The following is a 19700-nucleotide window of genomic DNA, read 5'->3' as shown; positions in this document are numbered from 1 at the left end:
TTCGTGACTTTACATCTCCAAGCCGAGGCACCTGTGTGTCACTAAAAGAGAGGAAAACATAAAGCACATGGACAGAAACATTCCCAAGCCTTGAATGCGGAACAAACTAAATCTGTCAGGTTATAAACTGCGGAGAGAGAGAGGATGGAAATGTTATCCATGCTTGAGCCTCATGTTCACTCAAACTGCTTACTGGAGCCAAATGTGCATTAATGTGAAAATGTTATGAAGAAAGCTGCATTAATCTGACGACTAGAGAGCCTGAATCACAACCAAGCGAGCGCCTCTCACATAGTTGTCGCTCCACATACTGAGTGAGCTTTGGAGGCATGCAAAAATAGACAAGAGCTTCTCGCCCAAATGTTCCACGAACCGGGGCGGCTCGGGCTTAGATCTGATGTCTTTTGGGGCTTATTAGGTAGCTAAAAAAAAAAAAAGAATTCTGTTATGAAATCAAAAGGCATTGTTCACGACAGGAATGTATTTTTCATAGGAAACTCATGCATCACCGCGCTCATTTGTCAATGTAGTGTTGAGTAATTCTCATCCCTGAGGAAAGGAGTACGGAGTCTGCCAGCCTCATCCCCCAAACAGCAGACTGTCAGCTGCAAGAACCAGACCCACAAGGCTCTCTGAAGTCTACTTGAGCTGCTTAAAGCAGAACTTACGTAACCTGGAGATGAATAGTGAGGGGAGTTCAAAGATATTCTCTGTCATAACCCCCCCCCCCCCCCCCCCCCCCCATCAGCTTGTGTGTTCCCACATTAATCGACCGCCACCTACTGACTTGTCAAAATGACACCAATGAGAATCCAGCAGAGAGCTGAAGTGTCATCAGCAGTTCTGGGCTCGAAGCCCCGAAGCACACAGGCCCAGTTGGTCACCCTTTTATCTGCCGTCTCTCTGGGTCAAGCGCCCTGCTCTTCATTCAAGTCGAACCCCGACCTCTCACTGGTCACTTTTACGTAACTGCATTACAACGCTGTGTGGCACAATTTCAACCAATTCCACAGCAGCTGGTGGATTCTGACTAATCTGCTCTCGCCCAAAATGGAGTGTGGGGAGATAAAACTAACAGACACACAGGCAGCCAGGCGGCACTAGAGCCTCCTCACAGCTTATTCACAGGGGTGGGAGGAAGGAGCAGAAGCTGCAAGGCGCCAAATGCACTCAGATATGCATTAGATGAGATCAACTACCAGCAGCGTTCAGTCCAAGCTGATTGTAGCATGTTCCTGTGACAGGGTTGCTTTATTGTAATTTGTGTTGGAAGACTATGCTGTAAGAACTCCAGATGCTGCTGGATTTTATTCTTGCGCTAATCCATATGTTCTCTTAAATCTATCACTGCAGCCACAAGTCACTTTTTTGCATGAGGTCTTGGTAAAGACATATGAAGTGAATTATTTCTGATAGTAAAGTTGATAAGTCGAGTTCACAGTGACACAAAGCTGAGATTGAACTAGTATAATGTTTGCTATGGATTCCACTCATTTCTGTTCAACATGTTTATGTGAAGAAATTGGTAAATAGCACACCATCTCCTCATATCTCCATCTATCCATCCATTTATTCATCCGTCCATCAGTGCACTCCCCCATCCTTTTAAACTGTATGAATTCATCTATAGTACCATCTATGGAACCTACAAAACACACAACCAGGAGGGGATGAAAGGAGCCCATAAATTGTACACCAGCAACTTAATGTTGAAAAGAAAAAATCACAATAACATTATAGATTGAATATGGTGAACTAAAATAGCACAAAAATAATTTACAACCACAATTCAGACACAGTGCTGCGATGTATTCATCCTCAATGGATGACCATGATTCCACCCACTATAGATCTTGTTGATTTAAAGTAAACTACAATAAATAAATACAGCAAATACAGTTTATTTCCCATATATTCAGTCCTATTGACATGTTATTTCAGGTTTGGCTGCAGTTATTACATTCGGAAGGATATTAATAAATGTTAATCCTCAATTTGATATCTAACTAAAAGTTATCATAACAATGGCTCATGTATCATATTACATTATTGGCTTTGAAACATATGAAATGGATAAAATTACCACATTATTGGAACGTATTATGTTATTGGCCTTTATGACAGTATTATATGTTACATAATCCTCTCATGAATCGATATAGATAAAATTGTCGACCTGATAACAAGAGCATGAAAGCTGCGACCAGTCGGATGTACAGTTATTATAATTCTTATCCTTGTCAAGTTGTAAATAATATGATTTCACTGCAGTGGTCACAGTTATTAGTTTTTTCTAGCCTAAAGTCGTAGACAGAAATGTAATTTAAAAAGGTTCTTACAATCAGAGGAATTTATAAAGACAAATGAAGAAAGAGGTGAAACAGCGAAAGTTTGTGGGACTAACCATTTGTGTGTGTGTGTGTGTGTGTGTGTGTGTGTGTGTGTGTGTGTGTGTGTGTGTGTGTGTGTGTGTGTGTGTGTGTGTGTGTGTGTGTGTGTGTGTGTGTGTGTGTGTGTGTGTGTGAGATCAGACACGAACAGTAACAATCTCAGATTAACATTAATGCAGGGGTTTTACTGTCAAATCTGACAAATCGCACAGTCGGATTAGAGGCTCAGCCAACATTTGGCGAAGTGTGTTTCCAAGCGAGCTCATCTCCACGACCCAGTGTTGATTGTAGTTATTAGTCACATCACAATCTTTTCTTTTTCCCCCCCAAATATGTTAGTTCATTTGCTTATTGTTTGGCTTAAAAGTCAAATGCAGCTGAAAGACAAACTGAAAGTGATGTGTGGAAAAAAAACCCACACGTGCATTATCAAGACAAAACTTTACTATTGCTGTGAGGCGGGAGTACTGAACACCACACCACCACCTATCTCATCTTTAAACCTCAAATACTCAATCATGAGTTGCAATAAAGTCCACAGTTGATTTTGCAGTAAAGCAGAGGTCTGCAAGTTTTATGACCAAAAAAAGACGTTTTCAACATTTTCCACCAAAGAAAATTTTTCTGGAGCTGCAAAACATGACAATTATTTGAAAAATAGAGAAAAAAAAAAATCTATGTACAAAAAATAAGTGTCATAGGTGGTAATTTAGATGCATTTTATAAAATTTTTAGCTGTTGTGGCCATTTTTATAGCTTTTTTTGGATGGATTTTCCTGACTTTGCCATTTTATACATTTTGGCTAGTTTAGGTTTTTTTTTTTCTTTTTTCTTCGGTCTTCTCGTCTTTCTTTACTTTTCAGCAGTTTTATCTTAGATTTATTTTCCATTATGCTACAGAGCAGCTGAAGATCTCAGACTGTAGACACCTTATCGACGGTGAAATGACATTAAAACAAGGCATCTGTCCTGGAAGTAAACAAAACAATACAACACGGGCAGTAGATATAAACATGGGACTATAATTCAGTCAGCATTTTAACTCCTCTTTCTTGTCAGTCTATCACATCCAACACACAAGTGAAGACACTGAATGGACACTGAAAACACGCAAACTGCATTGTGCATTGCAAGTGATGTTTTTTTTTCTTCATTTTTTAGGAAAAAGCAAACTAAACTCTCACAGCATCATCAAAGGAACAAAGGAATTCAACTTACTGAGAATCTTGTATTTGTGGTTGTGAAATCTGCACAACGCAGCTTCTTCTGCAGGCGCTCGCTCCATGTGTGTGCGCTCTCTCTCGCTCTTGCTCTCCCTCTTGCTCTCTCTCTCTCTCCCCCTCTCTCTCTCTCTCTCCCTCTCTCTCTCTCTCCTCATCCAGATGTGTGACGCGGCCATGATAATCCAGATTAAGGTTCTTGCAGCCCCAACATACGTGCAAACGAAGTCAGCCACACTGATCTGCAGTCGGAGTGTAAACAGAACTGGGAGGGAATTCAAGCTCAGCCTCTCTTGGGGTATTATAGGTTATTCTTCTCCATGAAAACAGAAGACAAACTCTCTTTTTTAAACTCCATCTTAATGGGATCCAATTATTAAGCAGAGAAAGTGCTGTCAGCTTGGAGGTGTCCCTGGGATGGAGGAAGAGAATATGACCGTAGATTGGCTGCTGTCCTCCTTTCTGGCCTACATAAACGACACGAAGCCCCAGAAAAGACGAGGAACTGGCTGAGCGGTCTGCAGAGACGATAACCCCCATCCATCACCGACTGCCTGGGCTGAAAGAGACGTCCAAGACCTCCAATGAGTGCATACAGCGTACTCAATTTCAATCATATCTCCTTTAATAGCCTTGATTAAGCTTTTTTTTTTTTTTTTTTAGTTGGATTTACATCCCATTTGGTGTCAAATGATCATTAAATTTAAATAATCTCTTTCCACCTTGGCCCAAGAAAAACTATGATAATAATCCATTTAAGACCAAAGTTTTCTCTGGTGGCAACTTGTAGCAGAATACTCTTTCTGACAACTCTAATAATTTCAAAGTGATATATTGATGATCACAGTAAGTCCTATCTGTAATGTCTCATCAAGTGATTCATGTCTGTTGTCATGGTCTTGCAGCTAAAGACAACCTGCTGGTACATATTTAACCTTTGACCTTTATTCTTTGTTGTATTTATATCTGACTCACTCTTTTATTATCACATTGTTACTTTTACTGCTATTTATTTACCCAGAGATGTAGTTGTAGTCTGTTGTTGCACTATTTATTTATTTATTTGCACTGCCTGCTCTATGAGACTTTATTTTCCCCTCCTGGACAAATAAAGTCTTTCATTGATTGGTTTAAAAAAGTTGGGGGGTTTAATTGCAACGTTAAGGTTTATTGATGACAATTAATCCAATTCTCTTTTGTTCCTGGAACAAATGATTGGCTGAGAGTGGAGAAGGGGGCGGGTCAGGTGAGCTGCAGTGTCTGCAGGCCCTCCTTGTGTCTTTCTCAGTGGAGGAGAACGGAGGAGCGGTCAGTTCTCGTCTTGTGGGACACTACAATAGTAACACAGTGACTAAGACAAGTAACTTTAATCTGATTACTGGTTTGGAAATAGTAACCTGTTAGATTACGGAAAGAAGTGGTCATATGAGAGTAACAGGTTACTAATTAACACGTTACCACCATCACTGGTCAAGACACATAATCACGAGGCTCCGTTCATGATGCACTTATTTGTTTGCCGTGGATGGACGGTGAACACTGATGACGGTTTATTGTTGCTCAATCACGTCGACTCACGGTGATATTCCTCTGTGTTTCTTGTATTTACACATGAACGCAGCGACAAGTCTCTATAAAACATGATTCCTGAAAACTCTGGCCGCAGTGCAGATTTAGAAAAACTCTGTATCTCCCTTTGCGTCTGAAGAAAGGAGGCATTGACATCACAACTCATGACTTCAGGTTTTTTTTCCAGGACCCTGCTTGTTATCATGGCGTCATCCTTCTTGTGACACTGCCTCCTACAGGTTTGGCTTCTTATAGCAATTCTGAACCAGGTGGATATGAAGATTATTCCTCCTTTTCTAACCTGAGAGGGGGAAATGTCTGTTTTTGGAAAAACTGTATAAACGTGGCCTGAGGTGAACACTTTTGTTATTTGCTATATGACTTATAAGACTTTTGGAAAACATGGGTTTTGAGCTTCTGATTCCAGCAGTTCTGTGCCTGAGGTCTTAACGCTGCGGATCAGCTCCGGGTCGTGGTGGAAGGAGGAGATCATCGTCATGGAACAGCCTGCAAATCTTCTGCCACTGTGTCATGGCACTGTGTCAACACCCTGCACAATCTCTGAGGAAAGGTTCCAGGACCTTCTTGAATCAAAGCCATGAAGAATGAAGCCAACAAAGTGGGTCAAACCCGATGCTTCCAAGGCCCTCGATTTTAATTCACTCTTCTGTGATGGATGTCCACCGATGTGATGATTCGATGTTTACGTTCCTTCAAGTGAAGTGGCGGCGTAGCAGGAGGCGTCAGCTCAGGGTCGGTCGCCCAAAACCATCCATGTCACATGGATGTTGAATACAGATAAAAGTACAAATCAAACTGTGGGATTGAAAGGCCTGCTGCTAACGACAAGGACTCCTCGAATAGTTAAAGATCCTCAACTGGCTCGGAATCGCCACAAGAACTCAGGTACAGAGGTGTTAAACCTAATCACAGCCTTACATTGAAGTACAGACGTGTGTACAAATTCTTTGAAAAAACTAAAAGTTCTGATTTAATTCATTTTCAGAAGTCTGTAAAAACATAAACGCAAGTTCTGAAATGCATACAAGTAATAATAATATGCACATTTTAAGGAAATTTGACCTTTTTTGCTGTGGTAGAATGTTTGTATTTGATAAATAGTTGATCAAATTCACACTTAAATTATATCTTAAAGGGGACTTATCATACAAAATTAATTTCTAATGGTTTTCCTACAGTAATAATCATCTCCCTACCTGGACTGTCACTCCAGAAGTGAAGAAAGTCTGTAGTCGTGTTCTCTGGCTTGTTTAATTGTTTCTAAAGTGTGTCCTCCAATGAGTGAATCAGAAAGCAAACCCTAGGTAGGGTCACTAGGGTGTTTTAGTCAATCCCAATCCAGAGAGACCCTCCCTTTGCCCCGCCCACAAGCAGCATGTGCGTGTGCTCTGTTATTTTCACCTCCTTCCACTGCATGTAAACAAACATGGCGAAAATACAAGCAAAACACTCCAGATGCTCTGTTATTAATTGTATCAACAAGCAGAGGAGTGAATTTTTACTGACTTGGTCTGAGCCTGTGAGGACCCAGTGGATTAATTTTATTTTTAATGGGAATCTACAACAAGACTTCCCAGAGTTTTATATGGCGCTCCCAGCACTGCTTTCACAATGTTAAGCAATTCTAGCAATCCTGCACAACCCCAAACTTCTCCGAATCTGCAGCACAACTTTTATTAACACAACGTTTCAAGTGAAAACCGATTGTGTTTTCATGACAATGGTTTGAAATTGATGTCCATTTACACGGAAACGACAGAAACCCTGAAAATTATGTAGTTTTAATGTTGGGCCACGAGAGGGTGCTGTTTCTTGGTTTTGTATTGAAGAATCAATTATAAACATTAACAATGACGAGTTCACAGACGCTTAAACTACCAAGTCCCAGGAGGATATAAACCGGCAGTCGAGACACGACAGAGGCAAACATTGTTGTAACGGTTCTGAAATTCAGCGTAGGTCCAGAGTTTTTTATGGACGTGCTCATAAAATCAGTGGAATCAACTTTCTCCCTAATTTCAAATCAAAAACCATAATGTCCAACTATCTTAAATTAGTGTAAGTACTGCTAACTGACATGTTTTGAGGCAACAGTTTAACTTTATATTGAATTACTCAGCAACACCTGCATTTTGCATAAACAGTTACATCCTCCAGTAAATCTCTCACTGCTGCACCTTTTATAGAACTAATGAAAAGCATTATCTGCATTGGAAAAAGCCTGTGACATACACACTGCTGATTGGACTTTATAAAACTACCTTTAGACCAGAGACGTCAAACATAAGGCTCCAGTAGAGCCTCCAATCAGGCCCAACCATTGAGCAAATAAATAATTAAAATTGCAAATAACATTGATTTTTCAATACATTTCTTAAGAGTAGCAACACAATAACAACAACAACAACAACACTAAGACCTGAGCTAAGACATCAGTGACGTTGAGATTGTGGTCATGGAACTAAAATCTTCCTTTTATTAAAGATCATTCCTCTTCCTATTATAATGTTTAATTCCATTATCATATTCAATCTCCACAGTCTTCTCCCTCTTGCTATTTTACTTCAATTGTCTCTTTGCATTGCGATGACATTCCCGCTGTATTTGCACCGACTATATTTAGCGTGAAGGGCCTGCAGTTTAACACGTCTCCACAGCATATGGTATTTATGATAATTACGCAGCCATTACTGCAGTACACGGTTTGTGAAATTATCTGAGCGCTTTGGCCCTGGGGGCTTCCTTCAATAATCCCCCCCACAAACACACACCACCACCACCACCACCACCACCACCCTCACCTGCCACCCCACCACCACCATGTCTGTGTGAGAGTGAATGACTGCAAGCATGTGCGCACTGGCCCCTCCAAGCCCCGACACACACACACACACACACACACACACACACACACACACACACACACACACACACACACACACACACACACACACACACACACACACACACACACACACACACACACACACACACACTCAGGTCATGTTTCCATGCCTTCCAGAGACACAGAGTTCATTGCCCTTAAGACACGCTCGAAACACAAACCCAAACTTTACTCTGACTTTAAATCCTAAAACTTAGTGATTTAGCTTATGAGGGGGTTTGATCGCCGTCCTAAAAGGGGAATCATGAGTCACCATGGGTCTGGTTCACGGCCTGGTGGGCGCTCTCACCAATACACACACACACACACACACACACACAAGCAAATTGCCATCTGTTGACACGTGCAGCAGTTCAAAAATAGATCAGGACCAGAAGTGGCGCTGACGCTCAGAGGCTCCGCCGCTTCTTTTTTCAAGTTGTTGTGTCTCAATGTGAGCACATGCAGGTTGTCAGCAGTCCGTACACACACACACATACGCACACATGCGTGCACACTGTCTGTTCGACTGGAAAGGGTTTCTACAGCCACGCAAACTAGAGACGTCTTGTTGTCTCCAGGTCCACGGAGGTTGTAATTTCCATTCCGTCAACTAGAAGGACTACTGGAATCGCTGCAACCAACTCTGGAAATGGAGCCATTCAATGACCAGTTCCTGGAATTTCACCCAATCCACGGCGTCAACGTCAGACTGGACCACTCGGGGACTCAGGCCACCCGCGTGGAGAGCTTTGCTAATGGGGTTTGCTTCAGCAAAGACCCCCTGAAGCCCGGAGAGATATTCCTCATAGAGATCGAAGATAAAGAGCTGGGCTGGTGTGGACACCTCCGGGTCGGCCTGACCTCCCGAGACCCCCGGAGCCTGGAGGCGGTGCCTGAATACTCCATCCCAGACCTGACCGACTCGGGGGACAGCTGGGTATTTGCCATCACTCGAAACCATAATAAGATCATCGAAAGCGAGGAGGATCCAGGAGCCGAGGACGGAGCAGCTGGAGGACGGAGGCTTGGGCGAGGAGAGGCGGAAGATGGAGGAGGCGAGGGAGGAAGCAACATGAAGCCAAAGACTTTCTTCACCGACACTCACCTGTACATTGAGAATTTTCGAATCCCCAGAGACAAGCTGGTGGGGCGCAGTCGGCCCGGGCGGTTCAGTCACATTCTGGACGACTTGTACAAAACGAACGCTCTGCCGCCCATGGCCAGGCGGAGCAGGATCGGAGTGCTATTTGTGCCCAAAGGCCCTGAACTGGGCGACATGCACATCGTCATCAACGGTGAGGACATGGGCGCCTCGGCCAAGGGGATCCCCACCATCCAGCCTCTGTATGCTGTGGTGGACGTCTTCGCCGCCACCAAGTGCGTCCGAATCGTCCAGGTGGAGTATGGATGTGAGTTTTGGAGTTTTGTATCATTCTTGTGGGCTTCAGATTCATTTAGTCTCTTTCAGATTTGCGATCATTTTCTATCTCTTTACAATCATCCTGTGTCTTAATGGAATATTTTCTACAGTTCTGGTGCAGCTTTCAATCAAGGGTTTAGTTGAAGAGTTAAGAGAAGAGTTAATCTCCTGCAGTCTTTCTCATCATTGTCGTTCCTCCTCTGTCTGTTCAGTTGCATCCCTGCAGACGTTGTGCAGGAAGGCCATTCAGAAGCACATAGTCCACAGGATGGCCATTGATTGGCTGGCGCTGCCCGAGGCGCTCAAGCACTACTGCAAGTATGAATGAAAAAAGCCAACCTGTGATGGACCTTTTCTGCTTTCACTCTCTGAGAAACTGGCATTATCCGGTATGACGGGAGTCACACTGTGATGATGCCGTGGTCTCAAAATGTCACAAAAAAACTGAAATAAACCAACGGCACTGGTGCGCTATCCGCCTGTTTATTAGGTTTCCATTCATGCTGGTTTCTTTGTTTGTTAATCTGATTAATAAATACTTGAGATTGCAGCACTGGACATTGCATTGGCCGCCTCACTGAAGATTTCTACACACAGAAGTGACGATGATCTGCTGATCTTATCACATTGATACCCTTTTATAAAGATAGTACATAATGAACGTCAAGTTTAAAAAAGGAACAGCTATTATTATATTGTGTAGCAGCAAAAGAGCGGAACAAGGAAAAGATGCATCTGGCAGGGGATCTATAAGCTTTTATTGTCATGAGACAGGAGGACACATTAGTTGTCAAAAGTGTCAAGGATATATACTATATATATAAATATATTTCAAATAAGAAGTTGATTTAAGTTTTCTGTTAATACAGTAATATCTCAGTCAGACGTATCGAGGCATCAAGGAGCAGAGGATGATGCTCATGTTTTATTGTTTTATTCCACGTTCTTGCAGCAGATTATTACACAGGAGGTATTAAGATTCGTAGCATGTATACATGTGAACAGAGAGCATGAGCTTAAACTGAGACAAAACCATTGCACCAAAACTGTATAAGTAACTTAAAATTGAAGCTGCAAGCAGCCTTGATCGGGACCATGCACTCTGGCCTCTGGCCTGTCGGGGTCGGCCCCATCATGGCCTCTGTTCCATTTAAATACTGATTAAATATACATTTTGAAGATTTTAACAGAAAAATACTTTTATTTTGAAAAAATTAGTGGGGCTTTTAATTTGAAGTCCTCAGAGCCCGGTCCTCATCACAGCCCCTTTGATTTAATGGCTTTGATCCCAAGATGGGAGCATGATGACGTCAGAGGATGCCTGCAAGATGTAAGCATCAAAGCATCACATGACGTCAGCAACTGAACTTTGTGCCTTTGATCTGCAAATATATAAGGCACGTCGGAGCAGCACAATCATTTCAATTGCTGACCTACACGGACAAAGCACCAGCTAGCACAGTAGCCCCCACGTTTGTTGGTTGTTTTAAAACAGGTTTGGAAAATGACTGAAAGAGGCAGAGAAGGTTTTAAACATGAAATGGAGAACCTCCCTGCAATGCTCCTTGAAATAAAAGGTCTGGACCTCAGGAAAGCTGAGACCATGAGGACGGAGAAGTTTCAAACTCTGGAGGAGAGGCTGCAGCAGGTGGTGGAGGAGAGAGACAGGCTGCAGCAGGAGAAGGAGTCCATGCAACATGGGATGGAGACCCTGCAGCAGGAGAATGAGAACCTGCAGCAGGAGAAGGAGGCCCTGCAGCACGAGAAGGAGTCCTTGCAGCGGGAGAAGGAGACCCTGCAGCGTAAGAAGGAGTCTCTGCAGCATAAGAACGAGTCCATGCAGCTTGTGAAGGAGACCTTCCGCACTCAGTGCAATAAAATGCTGGATATGAACAAGACGCTGCTGGATGAGAAGATCAGGCTAACGAAGGCCAACCAGGTCTTAGAGGAGAAACTCCATGGCAAGAAAAAGACGAAAAGAAGCTTCTGGAGGCGACTCTTCAGATGGTGCTGAACACGCATGAGAGAGCAGAGGTCCGTTTCACAAAGCAGATTTATCGACGACGCCAGAGGTCCGTTTCACGAAGCAGTTTACTGACAACGCCAGGTCAATTAACCCCGAGTTGAGGGAAATGCTGGGTTTTCCGTTTCACAATGGGACGTAACTTCAACCAGAGGAAGAGGGGTAACTCCAGCCTGTTTCACAGAGAGGGGTAACGTCAACTCTCGGTCAGTTACCGGGGCAACAGACGCTCTAGAACTAACCTGGTCTGGAGCAGGTTTTTGTCAGTGAACCTGGAGTTTTGCTCTGGCTCCGCCCCCTTTCAGACGGACACGGGATTTCATTTCCTCATTCAGTGGGGGAGTTTTGGCGAAACAGTTCTGCAGTGCCTACAGAGACACTATTTGCCATCATCACTTCGGGGTCTGATCACCACCACCACCACCAAATAAAGACATGATGCACAATTCATTTGGTCTTTTTTATTTCCTACAATTACAAGAGCTAGTTTAGTTAATGTAGTTAGTAGTTAGCATAATTCACCATAGTACACCTTAACTTGTGCTCCAGTAGTTCCATTTACACATCTGCATTTCCTTAGCAGGTTTTTCCATCTTCTGGAGCAGGTGGAGTCTATAGATCTGTTTTACAGATAACTGGGAAGACATAAGGAGGACATTCAATTATTACAGTTGGACCACAGAATGAACCTCTGGTGTTTACTGAACATCTGTCTCACTGTCAGTCCTTGCAGTGGATGTTGAGGGACCCTCCTGCTGCTGCCCAGCCAGGCCCTGTTAAAAATAATGTGTCAATACTTCAGTGTAGACAAAATATCACTCTTTATTCCACCACAATGTTTCAGAAATGTAAACGGGATGAGAACTATCATACCTCTACAGGCCTTTGTGGATCCTCCTCTGTAAAGGCAGCAGACAGGGTTTCCTCGTACTCTTCATCCTACATGAATATGTTTCAGTATATTTAAACTACCATTTTGCAAGATCTTTGGAGTGTTGCCTACTTACAAGGTCTGTTATGGCATGAGGGGGTCCAGCAGGCAGAGAGCACCATCACAATCTGTTGGGTGACAAAAAAAAGACATGATGGGGAAATAAAGATGAACAGAAATAGGCTTAAAGAGATATATAGGCCTCGGCATATTACATATTATGAAGGAAGTGGTATCTTGAGGGGTGAGGTCTGAAGAGGAGCTCCTCCAGGGATTCCCTCAGCCACTGGCCTCCCAACATTCTGGCTTAGGGCTCCTCTGCCTCTGTTAAAGGTGGAGGTGCTGGGCCACCACCCGTTTTACGGGCATCTGCCTTCTTTCTGTTGGCTGAGTAAAGTCTGTCTTAGTTTAGCCTTAATTATTTGACAGCACATGATATGGGTGAGAAGACATTTATGTGTTTGAAAACAGCATTATGTTGGAATAAAACACCTGCACAGTCAAATGGCCACTTGATATTTACTGTACAATGTCACACATGATCGAAATTACGTTAAGAAATGTATTGATTAACAATTAAATTAGCAGCGGTCTTACCCGATTGGACAATGTTTTTATATTTCACTTTCAGCTGCTGCCAAGAGGCTTCTCCCCCGCGGAATTGCACCCAAAAGAAATAAATTAATAAGCTACCATCAAGCAGTATTCCCTTGCAATATATTGCGATGACAAAGACGTTTGAACTTACACATTCACTTGAGCAGCAATCTTCTTCCACGCCGCCTCCCTCTCTTTAGCAGCCGCTGCGCTGTTGCATTTTTTTAATTTTTTTTTATATGATCATATTCGCCATATGATGGGATCAATACTTCCTGCTCCACTGGCGTCAAAAACTCCGCCCTCCTCGTCTCAGTTGTCATGGTGACTCGTTGAATCGGGGCTCCATTGATGCGGTCTTTTTAGAGTCGTGGTGCACGCGCTTGACTCCAGGTGAAACTACTCCGAGTTCATCAAACTGATCAAAATCCGGCGTCGTGAAACCGAAAACTCAGTGTTTTTTGTCTCAGTGTAACTCAACTCAGAGCTCGGGGTTAAGCCCATGGCTTCTTAAACCTGCTTCGTGAAACGGACCCCAGGTCTCTGACGACATCCTGCAAAAGCAGGTGATCCAGCTGTGGCCGGGAGACGAAGACGACAGAGCTGCTACTGTTAGCCGTTAAGGCCATTTGGGAGGCTCGCCGTCGCCGTCGCCATGTCTTTTGATGTTTTCGTTACTGGCACACACCTTGAAAGGTTCACCGGGGCTTCAGTTCAATGGTTCAATATATATATATATATATATATATATATATATATATATATATATATATATATATATATATATATATATATATATATTTATATTTATATACAAACACATTCACAACATTCATGATGACATCCCATTTAGCTCCGACAAAAACACTCCTGGTTGCATCTCTGTTTTTTCTATTTTTTTTCTTTAATGGTCACACAAACTCCCCCTTGACTCGCAGCCCCTCCAAGGTACATAAACCAGCCTTTCCAACACAACTATACACACAAGAATGTGCAGATGTTGTCTGTTGTTCACGCTGGACATTTTCAGAGTGAAGCTGCTTTAGGTTTCCACTTCTGCAGAGAATATTAATGCTCTTCAACACTTTTCATGTCGAGTATTTTACTGTCTGCTGTTCATTTATTTCTCAATTCTTCCTGGTTTTCTTACTCGAGTCATTTCCTCCCAACTGCTCTTAGTCTGGTTCTGGATTTTTACTTTGACTTCCAACCGTGGTCTCAGGTTTCTCACATTGGATTAGATTGGAGCTTGTTTCTTTTTAATCTAAATGTTATCACAGTGAAGTGACTGTGGGTTTCCGCCGGCTCCTTCTCAGACGAGACCATCCCACCTTTATTGGGGACGAACTTGAGCGAGTGGCTGAAGATTCAGAAGCGTGACGTTCCCTCCTCGGGCCCGTCGTTCACGAACTGGTGGCCCAGTCCGTTCCCGCACTTTCCACACAGGACCTGCGAGCGCACAAGACTTCAGAGTTCCTGCCTCACGCTGGTCACAGGATCAGTGTGTGTCTCAGACCTTGAAGGCGGTGAGCGTCTCCATCATCTTGGTCACGCTGTCCTCCCTGACGGTGTCGGTGAACGCCGGCCACGGAGACGAGTGTGCGAACTTGGAGCGACTGGAGAACAGCGGGTGGTGACACTTGGAGCAAACGTACATTCCTGAGAGGGAAAGAAAAGTTTGGTACAACACGCTGAGCGTCTGTCTGAAACTTCAACGACTTTTCCATATTGTAACGGACAGACAGAGCTCCCTCTGGCCATGTTTTGGTGGTTTTTGTTGGAGGTATCTTTTTTTTGTAGCTCTGAGGGGAGAATGGAGGGATGAGGGAAGGAGTGAGAGGCGATCTCAAAGTCTCAGATGTGGCAGTGAAACAGCTCGCTTGACATTATTCAAGTTCTAGAACACCTGATCAAGCGTGTCGTTATCCATTCCCAACATACTGTGGGAGAACGTGATTGGCAGGAAATGGCTGCAGTGTATGATAATCACAATAGTTCTCTCTCTCTCTCTCTCTCTCTCTCTCTCTCTCTCTCTCTCTCTCTCTCTCTCTCTCTCTCTGACACGTCAATGGGTGTGGATGATGCCACTGTTTGTACACTAATCATTGTAAACTTATTATTGTGACTCTTTTATTAACATGCTTGTTAACAAATACAAGCAGAAGCTTCATTAGTCCCTTTTAGAAAACAAATGTTTTGTTGCTGGTTTGCTGGAAAGGATAGTTAGTCTGAGTTTAGTGAAAACGAAAGGTTTATCAGCTGTATTTTCAAATAACACATCAATTCCTCTTTCTTTTTAGGATGGTTTGAAAGAAAAACTGCTTTTTTAAGCTCTTAGATTTTCAGACATTAATAAATAGGATCTTATCTAAACATTTACAAACATTAACAAACCTGAATAGGTTTGATCAATTCTGAACTTATTTCTGTTTGTGTGAATAGAAAAATAAGTGTGATGGTGAAAGTTGAACCTGACCTGCAGCTTTTTCAGCCAAATTTCTCCTTTCAAATGGTGAATTAGAGTAGAAGTGACAGAGTTGATAATCAGAGGGTACATCTTCATAGTCCCTCCTATCTTGATCCAACAGGAAAGAGAAGAGAATGACACATTTGATATTGTGTGGACTTCTGAGGAAGCCACTCTGAGGCTCGCGTTCAACGGACAAACAGCCCCTCCATGAAAATGGAACGTGGGCTGTTTCTACCAAATCACTGAACTTCATTTACAACTTCCAACACCATTTATTCAATCTGAACACATTTTTCTGATTGTATTTGTTTTTAAAATTGCAGTGTGTTTTCTGATTTGTATCGTTCACACAGGATCTTTGTAAGTCTGGACCTTCGATGGCAGACGCTGATTGGATGGAAAACTACTGAGACAAATGGTGGGGACGTTTCCGGAAACATAACTAGACAGCTTTACACACAATTGAACAGAAAACACAAGCGGAGCGACAGAAAAAACCCAAATGACACAATAACATCAGAACACAAGTGGGAACAAACAAAAATAAATACGTTCTTGACTGGATAAACATTTCCACATGATGATAGGATTTGACCAGCAGCTAAAATAACTTTCCACCTGTGAGCTGTTAAAAACAATTTGGGATGTTTCCTGCTGACTTTCTGACCCACAAAGACCCTTTGGATGGATTTATATTGTATTACATACAAACAGCGCCCACCAGTGGTCCAACAGGAAAACTACATTGTATTCAGGTTTATTCCATTGCTGTGTATTGAGTTGAAAAAGCTTATTTTGGACATGTGGGAACAAATGAAATAATTTTCAACAAAAAAAGAATAAAGTAAAAGCACATCAAAACAAAGAAACATAGCAAAGCAAAGAATAAGTACATAAATCAATTATGACCCAACAGGATAGACTTTTATTATACATATTTACAACCACATATATATTCAAATGAACAAGAAAAATAGTACAGAAATAATTAAAAATCAATGTTCTCCCAGTTTAAAAACCTGTCCTCCTTCCTGTACTTTGTGGTGGTGGATGTGCGCAGGTTGAACGTCAGCGTTCTGTGGTGGTTCCACAGTGGTTCCATGGTGGTTCTATGGTGGTTCTGTGGTGGTTCTGCAGTGGTTCCACGGTGGTTCTGTGGTGGTTCTGCAGTGGTTCCACGGTGGTTTTGTGGTGGTTCCGTGGGGGTTCTGTGGTGGTTCTGTGGTGGTTCTGTGGTGGTTCCGTGGTGGTTCCACAGTGGTTCTGTGGTGGTTCTATGGTGGTTCCACGGTGGTTCTGCAGTGGTTCTGTGGTGGTTCCACAGTGGTTCCGTGGTGGTTCTATGGTGGTTCCACGGTGGTTCTATGGTGGTTCCACTGTGGTTCCGTGGTGGTTCTCTGGTGGTAGCACTTCCACATTCTCAGTGTTGCGACTGGACTGCTGATCTTTGTGGTTTGTCCTTTTGGGCACATTGCTATAGTGGAAATAATGAACCACAGTGGGTGGAGATGGAGAAGCTTTCCTGGAGCTCCTTGTCCCGACCAGCCCTGATTGGTGCGTCAGTTCCACTCCCTCCAAACATAACATTTAATAATCCTGTCATCCATCATTCTGTTAAGATTTACTTCACATTTAGAAAACATTTTGACCTCCAAAGTGTGAGTCTCTGCAGTCCAGTAACATCAAACACCTTTTTCTCTCCTTCAATGCTGGAGGCCACATTCCATGTATGACAACAGCAGGGCTGAAAAAGTTTAAACACCTCGATATTGAAAACTCATTTGCTTCTTTTGAACAATTATCTGTTAAATATAATTTACCCCCTTCTCATTCTTTTGGATGCTTCCAAGTAAGGCCCTTTGTTTGAGCCTCTATCCCAGACAAACCTCCCTATAATGTTGTTGATGAGGTGATATAAGAAAAAAGTTATTTCTACAATGTTCTGCTTGAGTTCCTCTTTGGGTTCTCCTTCCAGATCTGCCATCAAAGAGGCCTGGGAAGTTTTACCAGGTGTGGCGGCCTTTCCTCACTTTTTGAAACCATCCATTGACAAAAGAACAAGAGTGAATCTTCAGTATTTTCTGGCTGTTTCACTCACTGAAGGTCTTTATATCTTTGTGTTTTACAGATAGTTTTTCTTTTTTCTTTAATAGGAAGCCATCATTGTCCATTGGCAGCCATCGAAATGAAGGATTTCACTTGGATTGAATGAACCTTCACGTCTTTTCTTCCTCTCAGGTCATGGTGATACTGACAGTCCTCCCGAGCTGACTGGTGAACAAGTGGACTTGAAGCTTTCAAACTGAAGGGGCAGGAACCTCACAGCGGCTCTCGGACGCCCACTGGTGGCCAAGACACTGAAGTGCAGGTGCAGCACATGAATATGGATGACAGGTTGGGATCATTTGGTTTGTCAGTGTTTGTCTTGTGACAGAGCTGCTGAGGAAACTTCAAACCCTGACAAAGAGCCGAGGAGAAAAACAAGTAAAGGAAGGAAGAAGATGAACAAAAATCATCAGAAATGAAAAAAAATAGACTCGCTACTGTGATCACTGATTTCTTAACTTTATGTGGAATTCATTGAAATCATTCACCCTATAGTGAGGAAAGAAACGTGTTCAGCCCTCAAGACAATAAGACAGGTGTCAACATGGATGAATTTTACACAATAAAAAATGTTCAACAACACTTTAGTACAATGTAGAAATTTCTACATTTGAAAAATAATTTGCCAGTAAACTTGGATAAAAGATTGTTGACACATTTTCATGATGCTTTTTAGGGCATTTCACTATGTTTATGTATCCATGTCAAATCACATGTTTTTCTCATTTTTGATGTAAACCCATCAATCTGGGTCCAACACATTTCAGATCAGGGGCCACATTTCATCTTCAGTGGGCCGGATGGTGTCCAATATAAAACATTTTTTTAAATAAAAACACATGCATGAACACATACGAGAGGGCACGCTGGTAGAAGGTTCAGTGGCACCCCGATATCCGTATCGGATGGTATCCAAGCTATGAACATAAGATTCTTAAAGTGTCACAGAAATGTTTAAAAACCTGCTGGTCAGGAAGGTTTGACATGAACTCAGACATGGATGTTATTTGACCAACAGACTCCAAATACAACGACACAAAAAGTTCAAATATGATCAATAAGAAACACCGTTAAATGTTCTGAATTTAGTTTTTAAAGAATGATCTCATATTCAACTGCGACGCTGTTCAGAAAGTTTCAACTTTCACTAATTTCATCTCTTAATACTCTACAAATGTCAATTCATCAATAATAAGAAGTCATTCAAAATGCATTTCACTACTTTTTCCTGCTCTCATCAGACATTCAGACCAACGAGGAACTCCATCGTCTCTTTGTCGTACAGCCAAACGTCATGGAATTTCTGGAACGCTGAAGGACCAATCATTTAAAATGCTTTCTTCTTTGGCTCTTTTTAAAGCTAATAAACAATCTCGTGTCCAAACAACAACCCACTGATTCTGACTTGATGTGTTTTGATCATTTCTATTAAATGCTTTTAGGTTGTTTTATATTTTCATGACAGTAATGTTTATTGATGTGGAGGATATCATATCAGCTTGCTGGGCTTCTTTCCTCTCCTTCACTTTGTTTTGGTTTATCTACTAATCATTATTATGTTCTTGTTTTGGATAAATGAAAGAATAAGAGTTTTTAGTGAAACTTGTTTCTCACAACGAGGATGCAGGCAGACTGTGTCCATGCATTTTGTCTCTTCTTGAACTCTGCTTGTCTACTTGGATGAAGGCCGCTGTGCATGATAGCAGGCCTTGTAGTCTACACAGGGACGGAGAGTGGCGTCCTTCTTTTTAACAAAATAAAATCCTGCGGCCACGGGAGATGATGAGGGGCGAATGAGGCCAGCCGCTAATGACTCCTGGATGTACGTGTCCATCGCCTCCTTCTCGGGACGCCAGATGTTGTAGAGGCGTGCCGCCGGCAGCGGAGCCCCAGGAAGCAGGTGGATGGAGCAGTCATAGGGCCGGTGAGGAGGGAGAGTCCCAGGTCCTTGCTGAAGACCGGCGCCAGCTCACCATACCCCGATGGGACCGCAGCCAGATCAGGAGGAGCCGGGGAACGGGAACAGGAGATGGACTCGGCGGACCGGAGGCACTGGGAGTGACACT

The 19700-nt window shown here is 42.8% G+C and overlaps 1 protein-coding gene across 2 annotated transcripts; it reads left to right on the top strand.

Moving 5' to 3' along the window:
- Positions 1-8575: 8575 nt before the first annotated feature.
- On the top strand, positions 8576-10050 carry LOC308146166 (neuralized-like protein 2). Of its 2 annotated transcripts, none has more exons than XM_080517857.1 (2): positions 8576-9496; positions 9720-10050. In XM_080517857.1, the coding sequence occupies exons 1-2, from the start codon at positions 8737-8739 to the stop codon at positions 9833-9835; spliced, it is 876 nt and encodes a 291-aa protein (XP_080373983.1). In that variant the 5' UTR covers positions 8576-8736; the 3' UTR covers positions 9836-10050. The 2 variants fall into 2 exon arrangements, with proteins under 2 accessions (XP_080373983.1, XP_080373984.1); XM_080517858.1 differs by having other exon boundaries at positions 8576-9483; positions 9720-9893.
- The last annotated feature ends 9650 nt before the right edge of the window (positions 10051-19700 follow it).

This window comes from Blennius ocellaris (genome assembly GCF_963422515.1).
Source record: "Blennius ocellaris genome assembly, chromosome: 21".
In the NCBI taxonomy this organism is placed as follows: domain Eukaryota; kingdom Metazoa; phylum Chordata; class Actinopteri; order Blenniiformes; family Blenniidae; genus Blennius; species Blennius ocellaris.
The sequence above is the reverse complement of the archived record's forward strand: the minus strand, read 5'-3'. Positions and strand labels throughout refer to the sequence as shown.